Genomic DNA, 20,889 nt, shown 5'->3' on the forward strand with positions numbered 1-20,889 from the left:
CATCCCAAGTTCTCTCATTTCGTTGTTCCATGGTCTTGATGTGCTGATGGAATTTTTTGGAATCTTTCACCCTCTTGCTCACTTACAGCAATTCCCATGAAGTTTTAAACCACACACTTAAAGGCAGTCCAGGCTTCTCACTCCACAGCATTCATTGAATGAAGGAAATCTTCGTCTAGCATTAGTTTCTGAATATCAGGACCAGTGAACACACCCTCTTTCAATGTAGCGTGACACGTTGGGGAACTTGTAACAGAGACATGTGAAACAGTTGTCACACTCGGGTAATGCCTTGACAAACTGCTTCATTATGCCCAGTTTGATGTGCAGAGGTGACAAGAATATTCTGTCTCTTTCCACTTTGCTGTGTGATTGCTCTAACATTGTACAGAGACAGTATCAGAAATAACAACAACCAAGTTTTATTCTGCTTCCAAATGAACAACTGTACAATAACACTAAATGCAGTATAGAACAGTACAAAGCCTCATAACTATAGAACACATCAGTATACAGTCTCATAGGTGAGCATACAATAAGCAAGTAAACATAAGTGAGGCCGAGGGGCCGGTACACAAGGCTTATATTGGGCTGCTTTGCACACAGCACAGACCTTGTTGTGCCCTGTGGTTATGAGATGACCTCTCTAGGCCAGTTGTGGATTCACTTGTATCATTTACTATTTGATTATGGGCAGTCATCCATATGATTACAACTGTGGCAGTGACAGCTGAAGGTGCAGTTGAACAGTTGAAAGCGATGCACCACTTCTGAGCTTCATATGGTGTTTTCGTATATATTATCATTATTGCCAGTGTATGTGATTTGTGTGAGTATCAGTTTTGAATTAAGGAGGCTGAAACACATAAAGAATGCCTTCATTTCCAAAAAAAATGTATTTATTACCTTGTAGTTTCGTGCTTTGTGTTGTTGTTATGAAAATTAACAGATTTTTTGAACCACACAGTGACTAACACATGGGTACCCTGAACCCATTACAATACGCAAATGTGGCTCTAGTCAAACCTTCACTGTGTACAAGCACATAAACCTTAACCAAATGTCATTTAATGAACTTAGAGTGATTAATAATGTGCACACTGTCTAAAGTGTTAAGTACCCTAAAACTGTTAAATTATTTACTACACACTCTTTAGCAGGAACTCTTACTATGGGTCATCGTGTAAGATATAGATACACTATATTGAAATAAACTTCACTTATTATAATTCAGTATATTACCTAGAACATGAGTGAGGCCCTTAAACTAGTATGGCCAACAACATACTTTGCCAAACACTTTTCAGGTTCAGATATGCATAGCAAATAAAATATACTCAGCATTAGTTCTTTAAGTAAATCTAAGCAAATATAACTTTGTATTAAATTAAGTTAATCACTTCAGTGAACACTTGAAACTGTTTGTGATTTAGGAATAGCATCTTAAGATACGTGAAGTGACACGTTCAAAGTTATATACCTGGCACATATCTACATCTACAAGGATACTCTGCAGATCATACATAAATGCCTGGCAGAGGGTTCATCAAACCACATTCACAATAATTCTCTGTTGTTCCACTCTTGAACAGCATATGAAAAAAAAATGAAAACCGATATCTGTCTGTGCAAGCTCAGAATTCCCCTATTTTATTATGATAATCATTTCACCCTATGTAGGTCAGTGTCAAAAAAATATTTTCACAATCAGAGGAGAAAGATGGTGATTGAAATTTCACGAGAAGATCCCACCACAGTGAAAAACACTTTTGTTTTAATGAAGTTCACCCCATGACACTCTCTCCCCTATTTCTCGATAATACAAAACATGCTGCCCTTCTTTGAACTTCCTCGATGTACTACATTAATCCCATCTGGTAAGGGTCCCACACAGCACAGCAGTACTCCAAAAGAGGACGGACAGAAGTAGTGTAGGCAGTCTCTTTAGTAGATCTGTTGCATCTTCTAAGTGTTCTGCCAGTAAAATGCAGTCTTTGGTTCACCTTCCCCACAACATTTTCTGTGTGTTCTTTTCAATTTAAGTTGTTTGTAATTGTAATTCCTAGGTATTTAGCTGAATTTAGGCCTTTAGATTTGATTGATGTATCGTATAACTGAAGTTTAATGGATTCCTTTTAGTACTTATGTGAATGACCTCACTCTTTTTATTATTTAGGGTCAATTGCCAATTTTCACACCACACATACATCTTTTCTAAATCATTTTGCAATTTGTTTTGATTTTAAGATGACTTTATTAGACGATAAATGACAGCATCATCTGCAAACAACCTAAGACGGGTGCTCAGATTGTCTCCTGAATTGGTTGTGTAGGTAAGGAGCAGCAGAGGCCCTATAACATTCCCTTTGGGGACTTCCCATCAGTTACTGCGAACTGTGACCTCTCTGACAGGAAATCATGAATCCAATTACATAACTGAGACGATATTCCATAAGTGCACAATTTGATTGCAAGCCACTCATGAGATACAGTTTCAGAAGCCTTCTGGAAATCTAGAAATATGAAATTAATTTGAAATCACTTATTGATAGCACTCTGTTCTGTGTACATAAAGAACTACTTGTGTTTCACAAGAAAGATGTTTTTTTAAATCTACATTGACTTCTCTTCACCGTAATTCATAATGTTCAAAGACAGTGTATGTTCCAAAATCCTGCTGCATATCAGTGTTGATGATAGGGGCCTGTAATTTAGTGGATTACTCCTATTGCTTCTTGAATATTAGTGTAACCTTGCAACTTTCCAGACTTTGGGTGTAGGTCTTAAGTAGAGCATGTGGTTGTGTTGTATATGATTGTAAAGTAGGAAGCTATTGCATCAGCATACTCTGAAATGAACATAATTGGTGTACAGCCTGGACCAGAAGACTTACTTTTATTAAGTGTTTTAAGTTGCTTCACTACTCTGAGGATATCTACTTCTAAGCTACTCATGTTGGCAGCTGTTCTTGATTAGAACTCTACAATATTTACTTCATCTTCTTTGGTGAAAGAATTTCAGAGGGCTGTGTTTAGTAACTCTGCTTTAGCAGCACTGTCATCAATAGTATTTTTGTTGCTATTGTGCAGAGAAGGCATTGATTGTGTCTTGCCACTAGCATCCTTTACATATGATCAGAATCCCTTTGCATTTTCTGTCAGGTTTTGAGACAAAGTTTCATTGTGGAAACTATTGTACACATCTCGTATTGAAGTCCTTGCTAAATTTCAAATGTTTGTAAAAGATTGCCAATCTTGGAGATTTTGCATTCATTTAAATTGGACTTTTTTTCATTTTTTCTGCACCATTGTTATGACCGGTTTTGTGTACCATGGGCATCAGCTCTCCCATTTGTTAATTTATTTAGTATAAATCTCTCAATTGCCGTTGATACTATTTCTCTGAATTCAAGCCACATCTGATCTACACTTACATTGTTAATATGAAAGGAGTGGAGAGTATATCTCAGGAGGTGTAAAGTGCATTTTTAGCTGCTTTTTTGAATAGATATATTTTCATTTATTTTTGGAGGATTTAGAAGTCATGGTATTTGGTCTTGCTGTGACAACCTTATGTTCGCTAATCCCTGTATCCATTTTGAAGCTCCTTATTAGCTCAGGATATATGTTGCTAAGAGGTCAGATGTGTTTTCACAACCATGTACTATTTGAGTAGTCTCATGAGCTAACTGCTGAAAATAATTTTCAAAGAGTGTGTTTAGCACAATTTCGGATGATGTTTTATACATATCTCCAGATTTAAACATGTATTTTCACCAATGTACTGAGGGTAAATTGAAGTCACCACTATAATTGTATGAATCAGGTATGTGTTTGAAATTAGACCCATGTTTTCCTTGAACCTTTCAACATTTGTATCATCTGAGTTGGGAGGTCAGTAAAAGGATTCAATTATTATTTTATTCCCGTTGCTAAGGATGTGCTCTACCTATACTAACTCACAGGAACTATTTACTTCAATTACACTACAAGATAAACTACTAACAGCAACAAACAAACCACCTCCAACTATATTTAGCCTATCATTTCTGAACACTGTTTGATCCTCCACAAAAATTCCAGCTGAACTTAGCCCCACCTTGTCAGCTTTCAGTCCATGTAATAATTTGAGCATCAGTACTTTCTATTAGTGCTTAGAGCTCTACTTTACCAACACAGCTACTACAATTTACAAGTGTTATACCAATGGTTCCTAGACCTATATTCTTACTGTGTTCAACCTGCACCCTTTGATACTGAAGTCCTTTTTGTGTTTCCGCAACACCCTCTAACCTTAACAACTGCTCAGCCCATGTCACACACTCCAGCTATCCATGTAGCCACTTCCTGTGTGTAATGGACTCCTGACCTATTTAGTGGAACCTGAAACTCCACCAGCCTGTGGCACAAGTCAAGGAATCTGCAGCCTACAAGGTCACAGAACCGTCTGAGCCTCTGATTCAGACTCTCCAGTCGGCTCTAGCAGACATCCGCAGTTCGTCCTGTTGACTATGCTGCAAATGGTGAGCTCTGCTTTCACCTTGCAAGCAAGACTGGCAGCCTTTACCACTTCTGATAGCCACCGAAACCAGAGATAGTCTCTTCCAATCCAAAGCAACATGTCGTTGTTGTCAGTGTGAGTACCACTTGCAATTGGCTACATCCTCTGCTTTTCCTGGCATCCGAAAGGACCCATTCCACATCTGAAATGACTCCATTCGGTGTGCATATGGAGTGCACACTGGCTTTCTTCCCATCCTTGGCAGCCACATCCCTGAGGGGCTCCATAAGGCACCTAATATTGGAGGTCCCAATTACCAGTAATCCCACCCTCTGTGACTGCTCAGATCTTGCAGGCTGAGAGATTTCCTCTGAAAAGGATAAGCGATTGCATCTAGCTGAGGGACAGTGTCAGCCACAGACAGCACCTAAAACCTGTTTGACAGACTAACCAGTGAGGCTTTATCTTCGGCCACTCAGGAACTCTTTCACAGCATGCCATGCCCCAAGGCGACCTCCCACTTGAGTGCGACCGAGAGGTCAACCTCAATGTGAGCAGTCACTGGGCTGGCCACCAGTGCAGATTGATCAGTGGACTCGGGGGTTACACTGTACATCAGTTGGATCCTCACGGATGGCCCAAAGCAGTGATGCTCATACACTGCAGTCTCAAGCTGTGTGACTGAAGTCAGCGCAGCCTGGAGCTGAGAGCGAACTGTCACCAACTTGGCTTGCATCTGCACAGAGCAATCACAGTCCCTATGCATACTAAAGACTCTGGAAAACTACACTACACAGGCAAAATACTGTCAACACCCACTGCAGAATTCTACTGTAGACACTGATGAAAGTGTGACAACTGTGTCTAATAAATTAGATTAAAGCACAGAGATTCAACAACTAAGCTAACAAAGCATACAGGTGAGACTAAATAATTCACCTCTGGGTAGGGACTTCTAAAATGCCACAAAATTTTGGAAAACACATTCAGAACACATTAAGAAAAACTGGTCCAAACATAACAACACTGTTGTAGTGCATTACATTGCCAGAAGGTGTTTAAAGAGTTGAGCTGCTGTGGTGGAAGTGCTGGCCAGAATTATGCAACTGTGGCTTTTCCTGCAGAAACTCTTCTAGGCAACAGAATTATAAATTAAGGCATATGACTATCTACCATGCAACCGTAAATAAACGCCAAGCTCCATCTGAGGCTCATTCATTACAGTTTCGTAATAACATTGCCTCTCTCTTCTCTCCTGTTGCTTCCATGTCACTGGCTATCCACAGACTGTGTCTTTGTTCTAGTATTGGTGTTCTGACTTCACTCTTTCCAACTGTTTCAGTTGGCATGTTCACCTCCCAGGCATGGAGGCACTTCCCTCCACCTTTTCCTGTTACTTACAGCCCTAAAAGCCCTAAGCATGAACCAGTTATATTACATATTAATTCATACACTTGATGTACAAAAGACACAGACTTCGTAACGATGTTCAGTAAAATTACAAATGTGCAAATATTCAAAATTAAGAACACAATAAAATACATGTGTGTCAGCTAGGATTCCAGCAAGAGGGCTGAATGAAGCATTAGCTGCTCAGTGCGGCTATGCACACACTCGTTTGCACAGCAAATGCCACCTACCATAGTTTACCTAAAACCAGTGCCTACACATCTTAGTCAACTCATGCCACTAGTCTTGTGTGTGTCATACTAAATGTCTGCTGGATCAAGTGTCATGTATGTTTCATTTGAAAAATCATATGACAAAGCCCTACAGTATCAGGTTTCTACCTTCAGTTATGCATTTTCACTGTTGATGTTTATGGTTGACATGCACGTTGAACTAGAAAAGAGCTTTTTGACTACAGCATCCATTCTTGTAATTTAATGGTACAGAATTTTGGTAAAATTATTCTAGTACCCTCTCGTGGACTGTGCCACTTCAGAAAATATTGCATTGGTTGAAATGATACTGTATAACTTGTTTACTTACTTTAATTTTGTGTGTCGATTGTCATGGCTGAAGGAAAAGGTACTTCTCTACCACAAATAGAAAACTGCAGAAATGGCATTTGCACCTGTGGGGAAGTTATATAGAGATCAAGTTGCTGATCATGTCTTTGTATCGAAAACATCTCACAGAACATACTTATTTTTCAGGAGGAAGAGAATGAGAACAAGGAGGATTCTGTAAACCAAACATGGAAAGTATTACAGGATGATTTTATGACTGGTGTCAAACTGAAAGATTGGGATAAAAATGAACTTGACCTCGAAGATGACATAATGCATAAATAAGTAGCTGAGTTGGTAAGCGTTTGCCAAGCTACACAAAAAGATTTTCATAAATTTTGTAATATAATACTTTGTAACTAAAGGTATGTAAATAAACTACTAGTAATTTTTTATTTGTGATTTTTATATCACACAAACCTTTGTTACAACAACATTATAACTTGAAAATGCAGAATTCTGCAGGTGTATATCAAATGAGTGCCATGTAACAAGAAATATATTGTGTCTGTCTTTATCATCATTGCTAGAAGGTAATGTCATCAAATAATTTCAGGCACTCAGTAATGAATAAGTTTATATGGCCTGCTTCTATAGTTTAATGTGCAGCCTGCTAACTTAAAAAGTAGGGAGGCAAGCCATCATTATGTAAGCAATGATTTCCTACGTTAAAGGTGGGCAACATTACATATTAGTTTAAAAATTGTACTTAGCTTTTCAAGATGGCTTCAGCATCAAGTCAAATATTGAGAAGTAATGTCCACCACAGGGTACTCAACTCTACTCTTTGTGTGGATAGCTGGTTTGTAGGCATGCTCACATCAAATTCTGTGCAGAAATTTCAGCAGAGCTGATACGTAATTTGACTGCTGTCACAGGTGGTCACACCTCTCATAGGATAGGATATTTTGGCAGTGAGGGGGAGCAGATTGTATTAGGTGTGTTTCAGATAAGCAGAATACCACTTTGAGGGACCTTGAATAATGACAACAAACCCGTGGCTGTATTTGAATCAACAATTGTTTATTCCTTTTAATACATGCTAACAGTTTTGAATGTGCAATGAACAGAATTGTAAGCAGCGGGCACCTTCCATGGCAGCAACAAGCCCAGCATGGTTGTCTGAAGATATTATCATTGAGTAGATAGGACATTGGGAGAGAAAGTGATTGGTAGCAGCCAGGCCATGGGCATAGGGTTCATGTCTGATATGGGAAATGTAAAATTACCAGTCTGTGTATTTGCTTTCTGTTGTGGATTGTAGTGTAACATGAGATTATTCAGAATAAAATGTTCCACTCCTATCCTCTTAGGCTGATGGGAGAGAAAGTGATTGGTAGCAGCCAGGCCATGGGCATAGGGTTCATGTCTTATATAGGAACTGAAAAATTACCAGTCTGTGTATTTGCTTTCTGTTGTGGATTGTAGTGTAACATGAGATTATTCAGAATAAAATGTTCCACTCTTATCCTCTTAGGCTGATGAATGATGTTTGTGAGAGCTGAAAATATTGTTTAGGTAGTTGTTGAGGGGAAAAAGTCTCAGTGTGCATGTTCTCATTTTATGTATGTGCAGATATAGTGTAATTCACATCAATTCCAGACATTGGCAAGGTGTGGCAGCGAATAAACCTCTCCTTCTGCTGTGACAGAGCACTTGTTCTTTGGATATCACAGCTTGGTTGTGCTTGGAGGTCAAGGAGCAGAGAGATCCATTCAAGAATATAAACAAGCAGAAAGAAATGAAATGTCTTTTTGAGAACTGCTACTCACTCACTCACTTTCAGTTGCTAATGTCATAGCAAGACACATGTCTGTTTTAAATTGTCTACATCTACATCTATAGTCCGCAAACCAACATGAGGTGCAGGTTATGTCCCATTGTACCAGTTATTAGGGTTTTTTCTTGCTCCATTCACGTGTGGAGCACGGGAAGAATGATTGTTTGAATGCCTCTGTGCTTGCAGTAATTATTCTAGTACTATCTTCATGATCACTGTATGAGTGATACATAAGAGGTTCTAGTATATCCCTAGAGTTAGCATTTAAAGCCAGTTTTTTAAACTTTGTGAATAGACTTTTTTGGGAGAGTTTACATCTGTCTTCAAGAGTCTGCTGTTTCAGTTCCTTCAGTATTTCTATGCCACTCCTCCATTCCCCTGTTAGTCCTATATGGCACAGGTCCCACACACTGGAGGAATATTCTAGAACTGTTTTCACAAATGATTTGTAAGAAGTCTCCTTTGTAGACAGATTGCACTTCCCCAGTATTCTAGCAATAAACAGAAGTCTACCACCTGCTTTACCCACGACTGAACCTATGTGATCATTCCATTTCATATCCCTACAAAATGTTACACCCAGGTATTTTTTATGAGTTGGCAGATTCCAATAGTGACTCATTGGTATTATGGTCATAGGATACTATGTTTTATCATTTTGTGAAGTGCACAGTTTTACATTTCGGAATATTTAGAGCAAGTTGCCAATCTCTGCACCATGTTGAAATCTTATCAAGATCTCACTGAATATTTATGCAGCTCCTTTCAGATAGTACTTCATTATAGATAACTTCATCATTTGAAAAAAGCCTGATTTTACTATTAATATTGACTGCAAGGTCATCAGTATACAACATTTACAGCATGCCTCCCAACACACTTCACTGGGGCACACCCGAAGTTACTTGTACATCTGATGGTGACTCTCCGTCCAAGATAATATGCTGTGTCCTCCCTACCAAAAGATCCTCACTCCAGTCACAAATTTCACTTGATACCCCATATGATTGTACTTTTGACAATAAGTGTAGGTGTGGTAGGTTTGAGCTCAGAACATGTTGTAAGATTCTGCATCAGATCAATGTCAAGAATATGGGATGGTAATTTTGTGGATCACTTCCACGATCCTTCTTGTAAACAGGTGTGACCTATTTCTTTTTCCAGCAACTAGGAATGGTTTATCATTCGAGGGATCTACTATAGATTATAGTTAAAAGAGGGGCTAACTCAGCTGCAAATTCAGTGTAGAATCTGACAAGGATTCCATAGGGGCCTGGAGCTTCATTCAATTTTAGCAATTTCAGCTGTTTCTCAAACCACTGACACTAATACTTGTTTCATTAATCTTTTCGGTGATATGAGGATTAAATTGGGGCAATTCTCCAGGGTCTTCCTTTGTAAAGGAACATTTGAAAATGGAGTTCAGCATTTCAGCTTTTGCTTTGCTACCCTCAATGTCAGTTCCTGACTCATTTGCTAGAGACTGGAGACTAATTGTGCTACCACTAACAGCCTTAACATATGGCCAGAATTTCTTTACATTTTGTGAAATGTCATTTGACAATATTCTGCTATGATAGTCATTGAAGGCATCACACATTGCTCTGCTGAAAGCCAAATGCGTTTCATGCAGCATCTCTCTATCTATAGCCCTATGCTTTGTTTTACACCTATTATGCAGTAATCTGTTTCTCTAGAAGTTTCTTTACAATGACTATATGCCATAGAGGTTCCCTCCCATTATGAACTATTCTATGGGGTACATATCTATCCAGTGCATGGTCAACTATTCTTTTAAACTTGAGCCAGAGTTCCTCTACATGCTCCTGACCTGTGCTGAAAGTTTCAAGTTCCTTATTGAGGTAAGACATTACTGAGGTAAGACATTACTGACTATCTGGTTTACTGAACATATAAATCTTTCTGCTTGTTTAAGTTGTCCTTTGTACTTTGATAGTCATTGTTGCCACAACCGTTTCATGGTCATTGATACTAGTTTTGATGTGGCCATCCTCAAAGAGGTCAGGTCTATTTGTTGCTATTAGATCCAATATATTTTCATCATGAGTGGGGTTCCTAACTATCAGTTCTAGATAGTTTTCACAGAAGTCATTCAGTAAAGTTTCACAGGATGTCTTATCATGCCCGCCACTAACAAAATTTTAATTTTCCTAATTAATTATTGGATGATTAAAGTCTCCACCAATGATTACAATAGGACTGGGAAACTTATGTACAAGTGAACTGAAGTTTTCAGTTACATCAGGAGATGAGTCTGGTGGGCAATAGAAGGATCCAGTTATCATTTTATTCCCACCCCTGATACTGAGTCATGCCCAAATGATCTCACATGCAGCTTCAATTTCTATCTCATTGGATTTGAGTTTCTTGTCCACTGTGACAAATATACCATCTCCATTTCTCATTTGCTTATCTTTTCGATACACGTTTAAATTTTCCTCAAAAGTGTCACTGCTATCAATTTCAGGTTTCAACCAGCTTTCTGTACCTAATATTATGTGAGCTTCTCTGCTTTTCAGGAGCGCTTCAAACTCTGGCACTTTGTTGTGTATGCTTTGGCAGCTTACCATTAGGATTTTAATACTGTTATCAGTGGGGGGCATTTCTTTCAATCCTACACTGATACTTCTGGGTTTCCTACAGCCATCATTATCTGGATTGGATGGAGAGTCACTTAATCTAAAAAAAAACCTTGTGTGCATCGCATATGTAGTCAGCCACCTGAGTAACAGCCTCTGATGTGTAGTGCACACCTGACCTAGTTGGAGGACCCTGCAGTTTTCAACCCTATGGCACAAGTCCAGGAAGTTGCAGCCTAGCTTGTCAAAGAACTTTCAAAGTATCTGGTTCAGTCCTTCCGGTCGACTCAGAACCAATAGGGCCATGTTCAGTTCTGGGGCAATGCTGCAAATTGTGAGCTTTGTTGAAACTCTACACACAAGACTGGTCTTATCAGCCTTCTCTGCCAGTCGCTGGAATGACCCGAGAATGACTTCAGAGCCCAGATGACATGCATCATTTGTTCCAGTGTGTGCCACAATCTGCAGTTGGTTGAACCCTATTCGCTTAATGGCTGCTGGAATAGCCTCTTCAATGTGTTGAATGACGCACACAGACTTACACATTGAGTGCCCCTGATGTCCTGGCCTGCCCTTTGCTGCCATTTCCCTAAGGTCTACCATGATTCACTGTACATTTGAATTGACAACGATTAATAGACCCCTACCCTTTTGAGTTTAGACAAGAACGGAATAGAAGCTTTCAAAATGTGGTGCTGCAGAAGAATGCTGAACATTAGATGGGTAGATCAAGTAACTAATGAGGAGGTACTGAATAGATTTGATGAGAAGAGGAATTTGTGGCACAACTTGACTAGAAGAAGGGATTGGTTGGTAGGACACATTCTGAGGCATCAAGGGGTAACCAGTTCAGTACTGGAGGGAAACATGGAGGGTAAAAATCATAGAGGGAGACCACGAGATGAATATACTAAGCTGATACAGAAGGATGTAGGTTGCAGTAATCATTTGGAGGTGAAGAGGCTTGCACAGGATAGAGTAGCATGGACAGCTGCATCAAACCAGTACCTGGACTGAAGACCACAACAACAACAACAACCACAACAACAACCCTTTTGAGGTTGACTCCTCCTGACAACAGACATAACAGGTGAAGTGAATCCCACTAGCTCAGTTTCAGTGAAAGACAACACTTCAAACTTACTGGTTAGGGGGATCGGTACAATACCATGAGTCCTCCGTGGTCCCCGTCCACTCTGTACAGGATGCCTAGATCTACCATTGACACGCCATTTGTAGTCAAGTGGATGGGTAATGACAGATCCTGTACTTTCTGCAGAGGAGACAGGATCCACAGGAGAGGACAGTACTTGAGGTACCACTGGTATAGGTATCACAGGTACACAACTCTCAGGAGCTCTTCCAACACACCAATTCGCAGAGGCTGTCGATAGTTTGACAGTAGCCAGGGGGATTTCCAGCAGCTTACGAATGTCAACGAAACCTTCCATTGCTTGGGAACAGCATTCTGGCTGGTGCAATGCATTACAAGGCAGTGAACAAAGGATTTTAAATGAGATTTCTATTAAGGCAACACAAAAGCCTATGGTAGAAATTACTAGTTTCCTAAAACGTTCTGATGTTAATTATACTTGTTAGCAAACTCGAAAACCAAGATAATTTATGATAAATGCAGATAATATATAGGATTACTCCTCTTTCAGGGAAAACTAGATGTAATACAAAATATTAGTTAGAAAATCTGCATCAGTAACTAAGTCACTGACACTGATTGCTCGTAGATTATGCAAAAGACGATGGTAGCTTCCAAAAATTCTCAAAAATGCGTGTTTATTTGCATTGATATACAATGAAATTCAGGGGTGATGTATACTTTGACTGAACTGTGAACCACAAATGCTGATTTGCTACAAATTAAGTTATGTATCCAAAACACTCGTACCACCAACTTACGAAAATATAGTTGTTTAAGTGTCCGAAAATAATTGGACAATGAAATTAGAGAAAGATTGTTTTGAATGAGGATAGACCTGCTGTCCTTAAAATTTTTAAAAGACAATAATTTAGTTTAAGCTCACATCTGACAATAACAGTACTAGTTTATCGCTGCACTGGCGAATGTTCAAAATTTCACGGTATATTACAATACAAACGGGCATTGATTCAATCAATGAAAGATTACGCAGAAGAAGCGACACGAACAGTAAATAGTCTGTCATGAGCCATGAGATCTATTCACCCTTCATTGTAGTTGAAGCTATCTATCAAAACCAGTGGATGTAAAATACAGAAGATTTATTGCAAAGCATTACTTTCGTCTGTACTCAGTTCATTTGCAACTAACATTACCTTGTAATCCACTGAATTCACTCTCAACACAATATTAGCACTAGTAGTAGTACTGACACTAATGACAGTGAGCCTAATTGTCCTTCAAATCACAGTCCACCAAAAATAACACAAAACATGACATACATACCCCGTCATTCACAATAGAAAAGTTAATAGTTAATAAGATACTAGCATCATGGAGGCTGTAATAAATGTTGTTATACAAAATGAGCCACTGATTTTTATTGATCCAAATACAACAAAACTGTTAACATTATCATAACCATGTGCACACTTACGTCGAGGTGTAAGCCTGACGATACCCACAAACTCTCACACACACACGTATATGAGGAGGTGTTAATTATGCAATTGTTAGACATGGGATCTCAATGAGTGATGAAAAGATGTTAATTGCTTGACTGTCTTGCACAAAATTTTTAACACAGAGGTGTTGATTGTACAAATGTTGACGCAGACTGAGGATTTTTGAGGTGGGAGTTCTGTGTAAAGAATGGCGTTATGATTTTTTGTGATGTGGATAATTGCATTATAGTTTATAAAATGGCTGTGTAAAAATTTAATAGAATATATGACCTAAAGGTTCCAAAAATGGCTTGATTTAACTGAAGGGTAATTTGTTCAAAAAATATAAAAGTTCTCACTACAGCAATAACTGATATCCCTGGATGAAAAATAGGTAGAATAAGGGAAAGACAACCACTTACCAATAGAGGATGGTGCACAGACACACGTAACAGAAAACAGCAAACACTAGCTTCCTAACTCATTCTTGCTCTTGTTCTTTTTCTGCTAAGAGTAGACACATTCACACAGGCAACCAGACACCCAAACATACTCGTTCTTGGTATTGGCAAGACTGATTATTGAATATTGATTGTTGAAAGTTGGAGTTGGGGAGGGACAGGGAAGGATGCACAAGGCAAAGAGGAGTAGAACGGTAGTGTGAGGCAAGTCTTTGGCCAGATACTCAGCAGCTGAACAACATGAGGAAAGGAGTTCAGAGAGTAGGGGGGAGGAAAGGAGCTGGAGGAGATTATGAAAATGGAGACAGGGAGGTGAGAGAGTAAGGGAGAGGGGTGGGAAAAGGGAGAGAGAGGTGAGGGGGGGGGGATATATCTGAGTGGGGTAGGTGTGGTGTGAACAGAAGTGAGAAGGCAAATGGTAAAGCGAGGCAATGGGAAACAAGTTAGGGAAGGTTTAGATCAGGGGGACTGTGAGAATGCAGGAGATGCTCGAGAGAGAATTCCCACCTGTGTAGTTCAGAGAAATTGGAAATAAGTGTCTAAATGGCCTGTGTTGTGAAGCAATTGTTGAAGTCATTAGTGTTGTGGTGCGCAGCATGTTTGGCACCTGAACTGTCAGGTTTGTGGTTTACCACAGTTTGGTAGTGGTCATTCGTGCAAGTGGACAGTTGGTTACATGTCATGTCCACGTAAAATACTGTCCAGGAATTCCAGCAGAGCTGATATATAAAATGGCTGCTAACGCATTGCCCTACCTTTTATTGGGTAGGAAATGTATGCGTGACTGGACTGTGCTAGAAAGTGGTGGGCGGATAGGGTGTTCAATGTCTTGAAAAACCTGGAAAATAGGGAAAACTCAGGGTAATTTTTTGTTCTGGAAACTCGGGGAATTTTGGCCTTCTGCCTAAAAATTATGGAAAAGGCATGGTATCTGATTTTATTTTCGGCAGAGGCATTTGTTTGTCTTCTGCTTGGCTTGATACTGTGTTGCACTGACCTTTCACCCTCAGTTCAGTGCTGTGTGAGCACCTGCCACCGTTGTTTTGACATCTCCTCCCTCCCCCCTCCCCCTCCCCCTCCCCTCGCTCAGTCCAATGCAGTGGCCAGCTTGCCAGGGCAGCCTGGCTGAGCCCAGATGAGTTGTGCAGAGATTTGTTGTTGTTGATGCAGAATGGCTTCAGGCCTTTTTCTGCAGCCTGGCTGTGCTTCCCTGGTTTGTTGATGTGTGGAATTTGTTACACTCTGTGACCAGCAAGGAGCTGTGCATTTGGTGTGGTTTACATTTACATCTGTTCAAATGTAAGTATGCCCTTGTTTGCTAAAATGATGTGATCACAAAGACTTCCTTTTAGGACAGTTTGTAGCCTATCTGGATCCATTTATTGTGAACCAAGGATACTAAGGCATGATCGGTGCACATACAATACATCGTGTTTTGCATATATACCGAAAAATTACATAGAATGTCAACATTTATCGATCTGATTGCTGTTATGTATGAATAAGATTGATTATAGATCTTTTGTAGTAGGCATAAAATAGTGTCATTAGAAAACTAACAGCCAACCATTGGGCTTTTGGCATGCAGTTGTTGGTTTAGTTAACATTGAACTAAAGCCTGCGGCAGGAACAGTGCAACACAGGTGGGTGGAAGTTGGGAGGCGACACTCTGCATCATTGATATCCTCATTTGCTAACATTTTCAATGGACGTAGTAGGTACAACAAAACAGTAGAAAAGGAAAGGACAGCTGAGAAGTCCTCAAAAGAAATGGGAGAAAAAAGAATGTGAGCAGAGAAAAGCTAAGAGTGCTAAAAAGTATGAAAACAAAACTCATGGATACTGCTAAGAAAGAGGCTTCTCAGACTGAAGAATCTATCACTAAAAACACCTGCTTGTGACTTCACTTAATGTTCATGGTAGTGCCCTCATCAAAATACAATATTACTGTTCCTTCCATTATTTCTTTGTTGAAATTTGAATTTTATTTCAGCTCTATTTCTAAAAAGTGTAATTTTTATTGAAGTAGGTAATGCTCTTTATTGTTATGTCTGTGTGCTCCCAGCAGCTGATAGTCCCCAATGTAAATATTATTATTAACAATGTTACCTGTAAATATGGCATTTTTATTTTTTGGTTAAAATAAACCATTTTGATTTGAAGTCTTTTTCTTTTAACTCAGAGTATAGCCACCCTTATGTTCCTATAAATTGACAAAGTTTGCAGATTTCGTCATATAACTGATCAGAATAGGTTAGGTACTAAAAACAATAAGGCCCTAGAAAAATACAAAAATTGACCTGGAAAAATCAGAGCAATTATTATTTTTTTTTAGAATCGCTTTGCACCCTGATGGATATATGGGACAGGTCTTGCACCTGTGTCAGCCACAAGGGAATGGCCCATGGGGTTCAGGACTGGGAGCAGGATTGGAGTAGGGATGGACAAGGATATTCTGTAGGATGGGTGGGTGGAAGAACATTATTTTGGGTAATGTGGGTAGGGCTTTGGGTACGCTGTCCCTCCTCTCAGTGCATGATGAAAGTTAGTTAGAGTCATGGTAAAGGTTGTGGTTATGCTTTTCAGAGGAAGGGTGATTCTGGGTGATTACAGGAGTGCTGGTTGGTGGCTAGTTGACAGGGTTACTGGTGTCAGAGGAAGAGATGTTGCAGATCTGTTTACAGATGAGCTCTGATACAGTTATCAGTATATTATGACGACTCCAGCTTTCCACTGTAGATCTACAGATAGTGAGGCTGTATGGAAGAGCCTTTCTCACATGACATGAAATGGATGACAGCTGTCAGAGTGGAGGTACTGTTGATGGTTGGTGTGCTTGATATGAAAGGATGTATTTATGAAGCCATCAGAGAGGTGGAATCAACATCTAAGAAAGTGGCTCGTTGAGTTGAGAAAGATCAGGTGACGTGGATTTGGGAGTAAGTGTTAAGGAAATGGTGGAAGGAACAAAGGTTGGCCTTGCTATGAGTCCAGATCATGTAAATGTTATCAATGAATCCGAACCAGACAAGTGGTTTTAGGTGCTGACTTGATAGGAAGGATTCCTTCAAAAGGTCCATGAATAACTTAGCATAGAATGGTGCCATGTGAGTACCCATAGCAGTACCACGGATTTGATTATAGATTTGTCCTTCAAAAGTGAAATAATTTGGTTGTCTCAGAGGATTAGGAACGAAGTGGTGGGTTTGGTATTAGCAGGATATTGGGATACGTCGCAAGGCAATGGGCATGGGGGATGTAGTTGCATAAGGCTGTTACATCCACAGTGACCAACAAGGAGTCTGGTGGCAATGAGACAGGAACTGTGGACAGGGACTGAAGGAAGTGAGCAGTGTTTTTAATGTAGGATGGGAGGTTACGGGCATCAGGTTGGAGATGTTGGTCAATAAAGGCAGAGGTTTGTTCATGGGCTATTGGAATTCCTGTTGGACTTCTGGTGTGGGATCGTTATCATAGGGTTTGTATGCAGATGTGTCATAAAATTGGTGGAGACCCTCAGTCACATAGTCACTATGATTCATGACCACTGTGCTGGAGCCTTTGTCTGTGAGAAGGATAATAAGGTCTGTGTGTTCCATAGGAATGATGTTGAACTCACTGGGGAGAGATTTGGGAAAGGTAGGTGAGACCAGGTGGGGAATTCCTGAAAGATAACCAGAGGATGGCTGGGTGGAAGGAAAGGAGGATCACATTTTGAGAGAGGTTGTGGAACTGTTTTAAACAAGGTTTTGTGCGAGTTTTTGATTGGCTGTTGTCAGTGGGATGTATGATGAAGAAATGTTTCCACTGCAGAGAACGGATAAAGGAAAGGAGGCCACTTATAAGTGCAGCATGGTTGAATTTAGGGTTTGGGTGAAAGGTGAGGCATTTAGAAAGCACTGAGATTTCTGCAGGGGTCCAAGTATTGGTAGAAATGTTACAGCAGTGTTACAGAATGGGTGGTTAGGGGTAGTGTGTTTTGTGGATGTACATGTAAATGTTTTAGGGGATATAGAAGGTGGAGTAAGCTAGCAAGGCCTGGTTGGGGAGTTGTGAGGGGCTACATCAGAGTAGTAGGCTCTTTCTTCGGTATAGCTAATCCCATGCAGGTATAGGACAGAAGTAGCTGGGACGTCTTCCTCATATAGTGCTGGGAATGCTTCCAACTGTTAAAGGGCAAGAGTGTCTGTTGTAGTAATAGAATTAAGGAAGTTATAGTCACAGAGTAAAAGGATTTTGCAAAAGGGATAGAGGCTGTAAAGTATGGTTTGAGTTTGGATAGTATGATACGAAGGACCATACTAGTGAGCGTGAGGGACTGATGGAAGGTTAAGGTTCTTGTGGTAGGATGGATGGCAGCATGAGATGTCAATTTCAGTAATAAGCCCATCAGGCAGGGTCTCTTGCACCAGACAAGATTTCAGAAGGAGGGTGTGTGCTTGGAGTTCTACTAGGACAAAGAAGAGTTTCTGGAATTGGCAGGGTAGAACGAACAGGAATGTGTGGAACTGTTTCAAACTGTTACACCCTTATTCCAGCTGTGATCCCTCCTCCCCTTCCACTCAATCATCCCATGTTGTCCTTCAGGAATTCCTCATCTCCCTTTTCTAAATCCCTCCCCAGTGAGTCCAACATCACTTCTATGGTACCAGTTGTCATGAATAGTAGTGACTGTGTGGCTGCAGGTCTCCACCAGTTTTCTGATGCCTCTGCATATAAACCTTACAACCATAATCCCATTCCAGAAGTACAACAGGACCTTCAGCAGATTCTCAAGGCCTTAGTTCCATTCCAAAACCTGAACCCTCCCCCCACACACAGATTTCTACCTTTAAAATGTAAATGTCGTGTGACTAGGGCCTCCCATCGGGTAGATTGTTCACCAGATGAAAGTCTTTCGATTTGACGCCACTTCGGCAACTTGTGCATTGATGGGGATGAAATGATGATGATTAGGACAAAACAACACCCACTTCCTGAGCGGAGAAAATCTCCGACCCAGCTGGGAATCAAACCTGGGCCCTGAGGATTGACATTCTATCATGCTGACCACTCAGCTACTGGGGTACCTTTAACTACTTCCCAAACACCATGAACCCAACCCCACAGGTCCTCCCACTGGACATCCCATTGCAGCTGGTACAATGTTCCAACAGAACTGCCTTTGTTGACCAACACCTCCAAATCATTGTCCGTAATCTCCCAACCTACATTCAAGACACTTCAAGAAAGTGTTTCCAAAGTTCCTGTCCTGTTACCTGTGTATGCTGCATCTGTAGTGGATAACTTTACAAAAGCCTTTATTGACAGACAATATCCTATCCAGCTCACACATAAAAAGATATCCCGCACCATCTCCTCTTCTGACACCAATAATCGTATTAACTAGGCCAAGACCTGGCCTCGGAAACCTCAACCACATCCTCCACCAAGGCTTTCTCCATGTCTTGTCATGCCCACATGACCCAAAGTAGTGTTCTGTGGACCATCAAATTTACAGTATATTCTTGTCCATCACTTCTCCAGTCCTGCTCCCAATCCTGCACCCTATGGATCATTCCATTGTGATGGACGCAGTGCAAGACCTGTTCCTTACATTCACCCAGCCCCTGCCACAGCAGTCCAATCACAGGCACCTCCTACCCAACAAAAGGCAGCACCATGTGTGAGTGTAGCTATGTTATATCAGCTATGCTGCATTAACTGTACAGCATTCTATGTGACAAGTAACTCCTGTCCACTCACTTGAACAGCCATCGCCAGATTGTGGCAAACTATGAGCTTCACTATCCAGTCACCGACCATGCAGCACACTGCGACAATAACTTCCAACAGTTGCTTCACTGCATGGACCATTTAGATTCTCTCTTCCAGCACAAGTTTCTCTGAACTATGATGCTGAGAATTCTCTCTCCAGCATATCCTGCGCACTCACAATCCTCAGGCCTAAACCTCCATTAACTTGTTTCCCACTGCCTCACCTTACCATTTCCCTTTCTCTTCAGTCCACAACACACTTTCCCCATCCAAATCATGTAATGCTTTCTCTCACCTCTCTTCCTCCCCCCATGTGAGTTCTTTCTCTCTCTCTGTCCATCTATTTTTCCTCCCCTCTTCCTTACTCTCCCACTGTTCATCACCACCTTCCTCTCCTTTCGTTCTCTCCCTCCCCCTCTGAAATCCTTTCATCTTATTGTGCAGCTGCTGAGTAATGTGACAAAAGACCTGTCTCACACAACCCTGCTATCCCCTCCTTGTCTCAAATGTCCTTCCCTATCCCCTCCCCACCTCCATCTACACAGGCAACTGCTTTCAATAATCAGTATTCAGTAATCAAGACATGCCGCTACTGTGAGCACGTACACTTGGGTGCATGTGTGAATATATGTACTCTTATTACAAAAACAAAAAGAGCAAGAGCTCAAAAGCTAGTCTTAACTGTTTTCTATTACAGGTTTCTGGGTGCCAAGCACCAATCCTCAAGTGGTGGCTATTTCATTATTTTTTACGTTAAGTTTTCTGTACGATATGATTAGCACTCTGTATACCTACATGTTGAATTGTGTACTTTCAGGTGAAGTTGCCATGTATGAAGTTTTGTTAATTTATGCAAATTTTTAATTAAGTTCTTAACTGAATAATGAAGTGTTATCCGCTTCAGAAGCATTAGGGCAGAAAAGTATATAGTCGAATCCTGGAATCTAACAAGCATAGTGGCTCAGTAGGCAAAAGTAAATTTGTGTGTGATTGATCTGTGATTATGAATATATTTCATGTTTGTTTTAATTAAACTGAAACTGGTTACTAGAAAGAATGTCACAAGGCTTTCTAATGATTGGGTTAAGTATTCTTGTAACTACTGATTGGTTCACTCAGATTTCACCATTACTTGTTGTTATAACAATTTCAGTTCCCCATTTCTTTTAAGTAATAAAGCT

At 40.3% G+C, this 20,889-nt stretch overlaps 1 protein-coding gene across 1 annotated transcript in view; it reads left to right on the forward strand.

The window, feature by feature from the left end:
• The window catches only part of LOC126236760 (RRP15-like protein), a 52,202-nt gene extending 45,295 nt beyond the window's left edge, over positions 1-6,907 (forward strand). The window contains exon 5 of the mRNA XM_049946314.1: positions 6,660-6,907. Within this exon, the coding sequence (XP_049802271.1) occupies positions 6,660-6,797 (138 nt within the window). The 3' untranslated portion in view covers positions 6,798-6,907. The remainder of the gene's footprint in view (positions 1-6,659) is intronic.
• The last annotated feature ends 13,982 nt before the right edge of the window (positions 6,908-20,889 follow it).

Source organism: Schistocerca nitens, chromosome 1 (genome assembly GCF_023898315.1).
Source record: "Schistocerca nitens isolate TAMUIC-IGC-003100 chromosome 1, iqSchNite1.1, whole genome shotgun sequence".
Lineage (NCBI taxonomy): Eukaryota > Metazoa > Arthropoda > Insecta > Orthoptera > Acrididae > Schistocerca > Schistocerca nitens.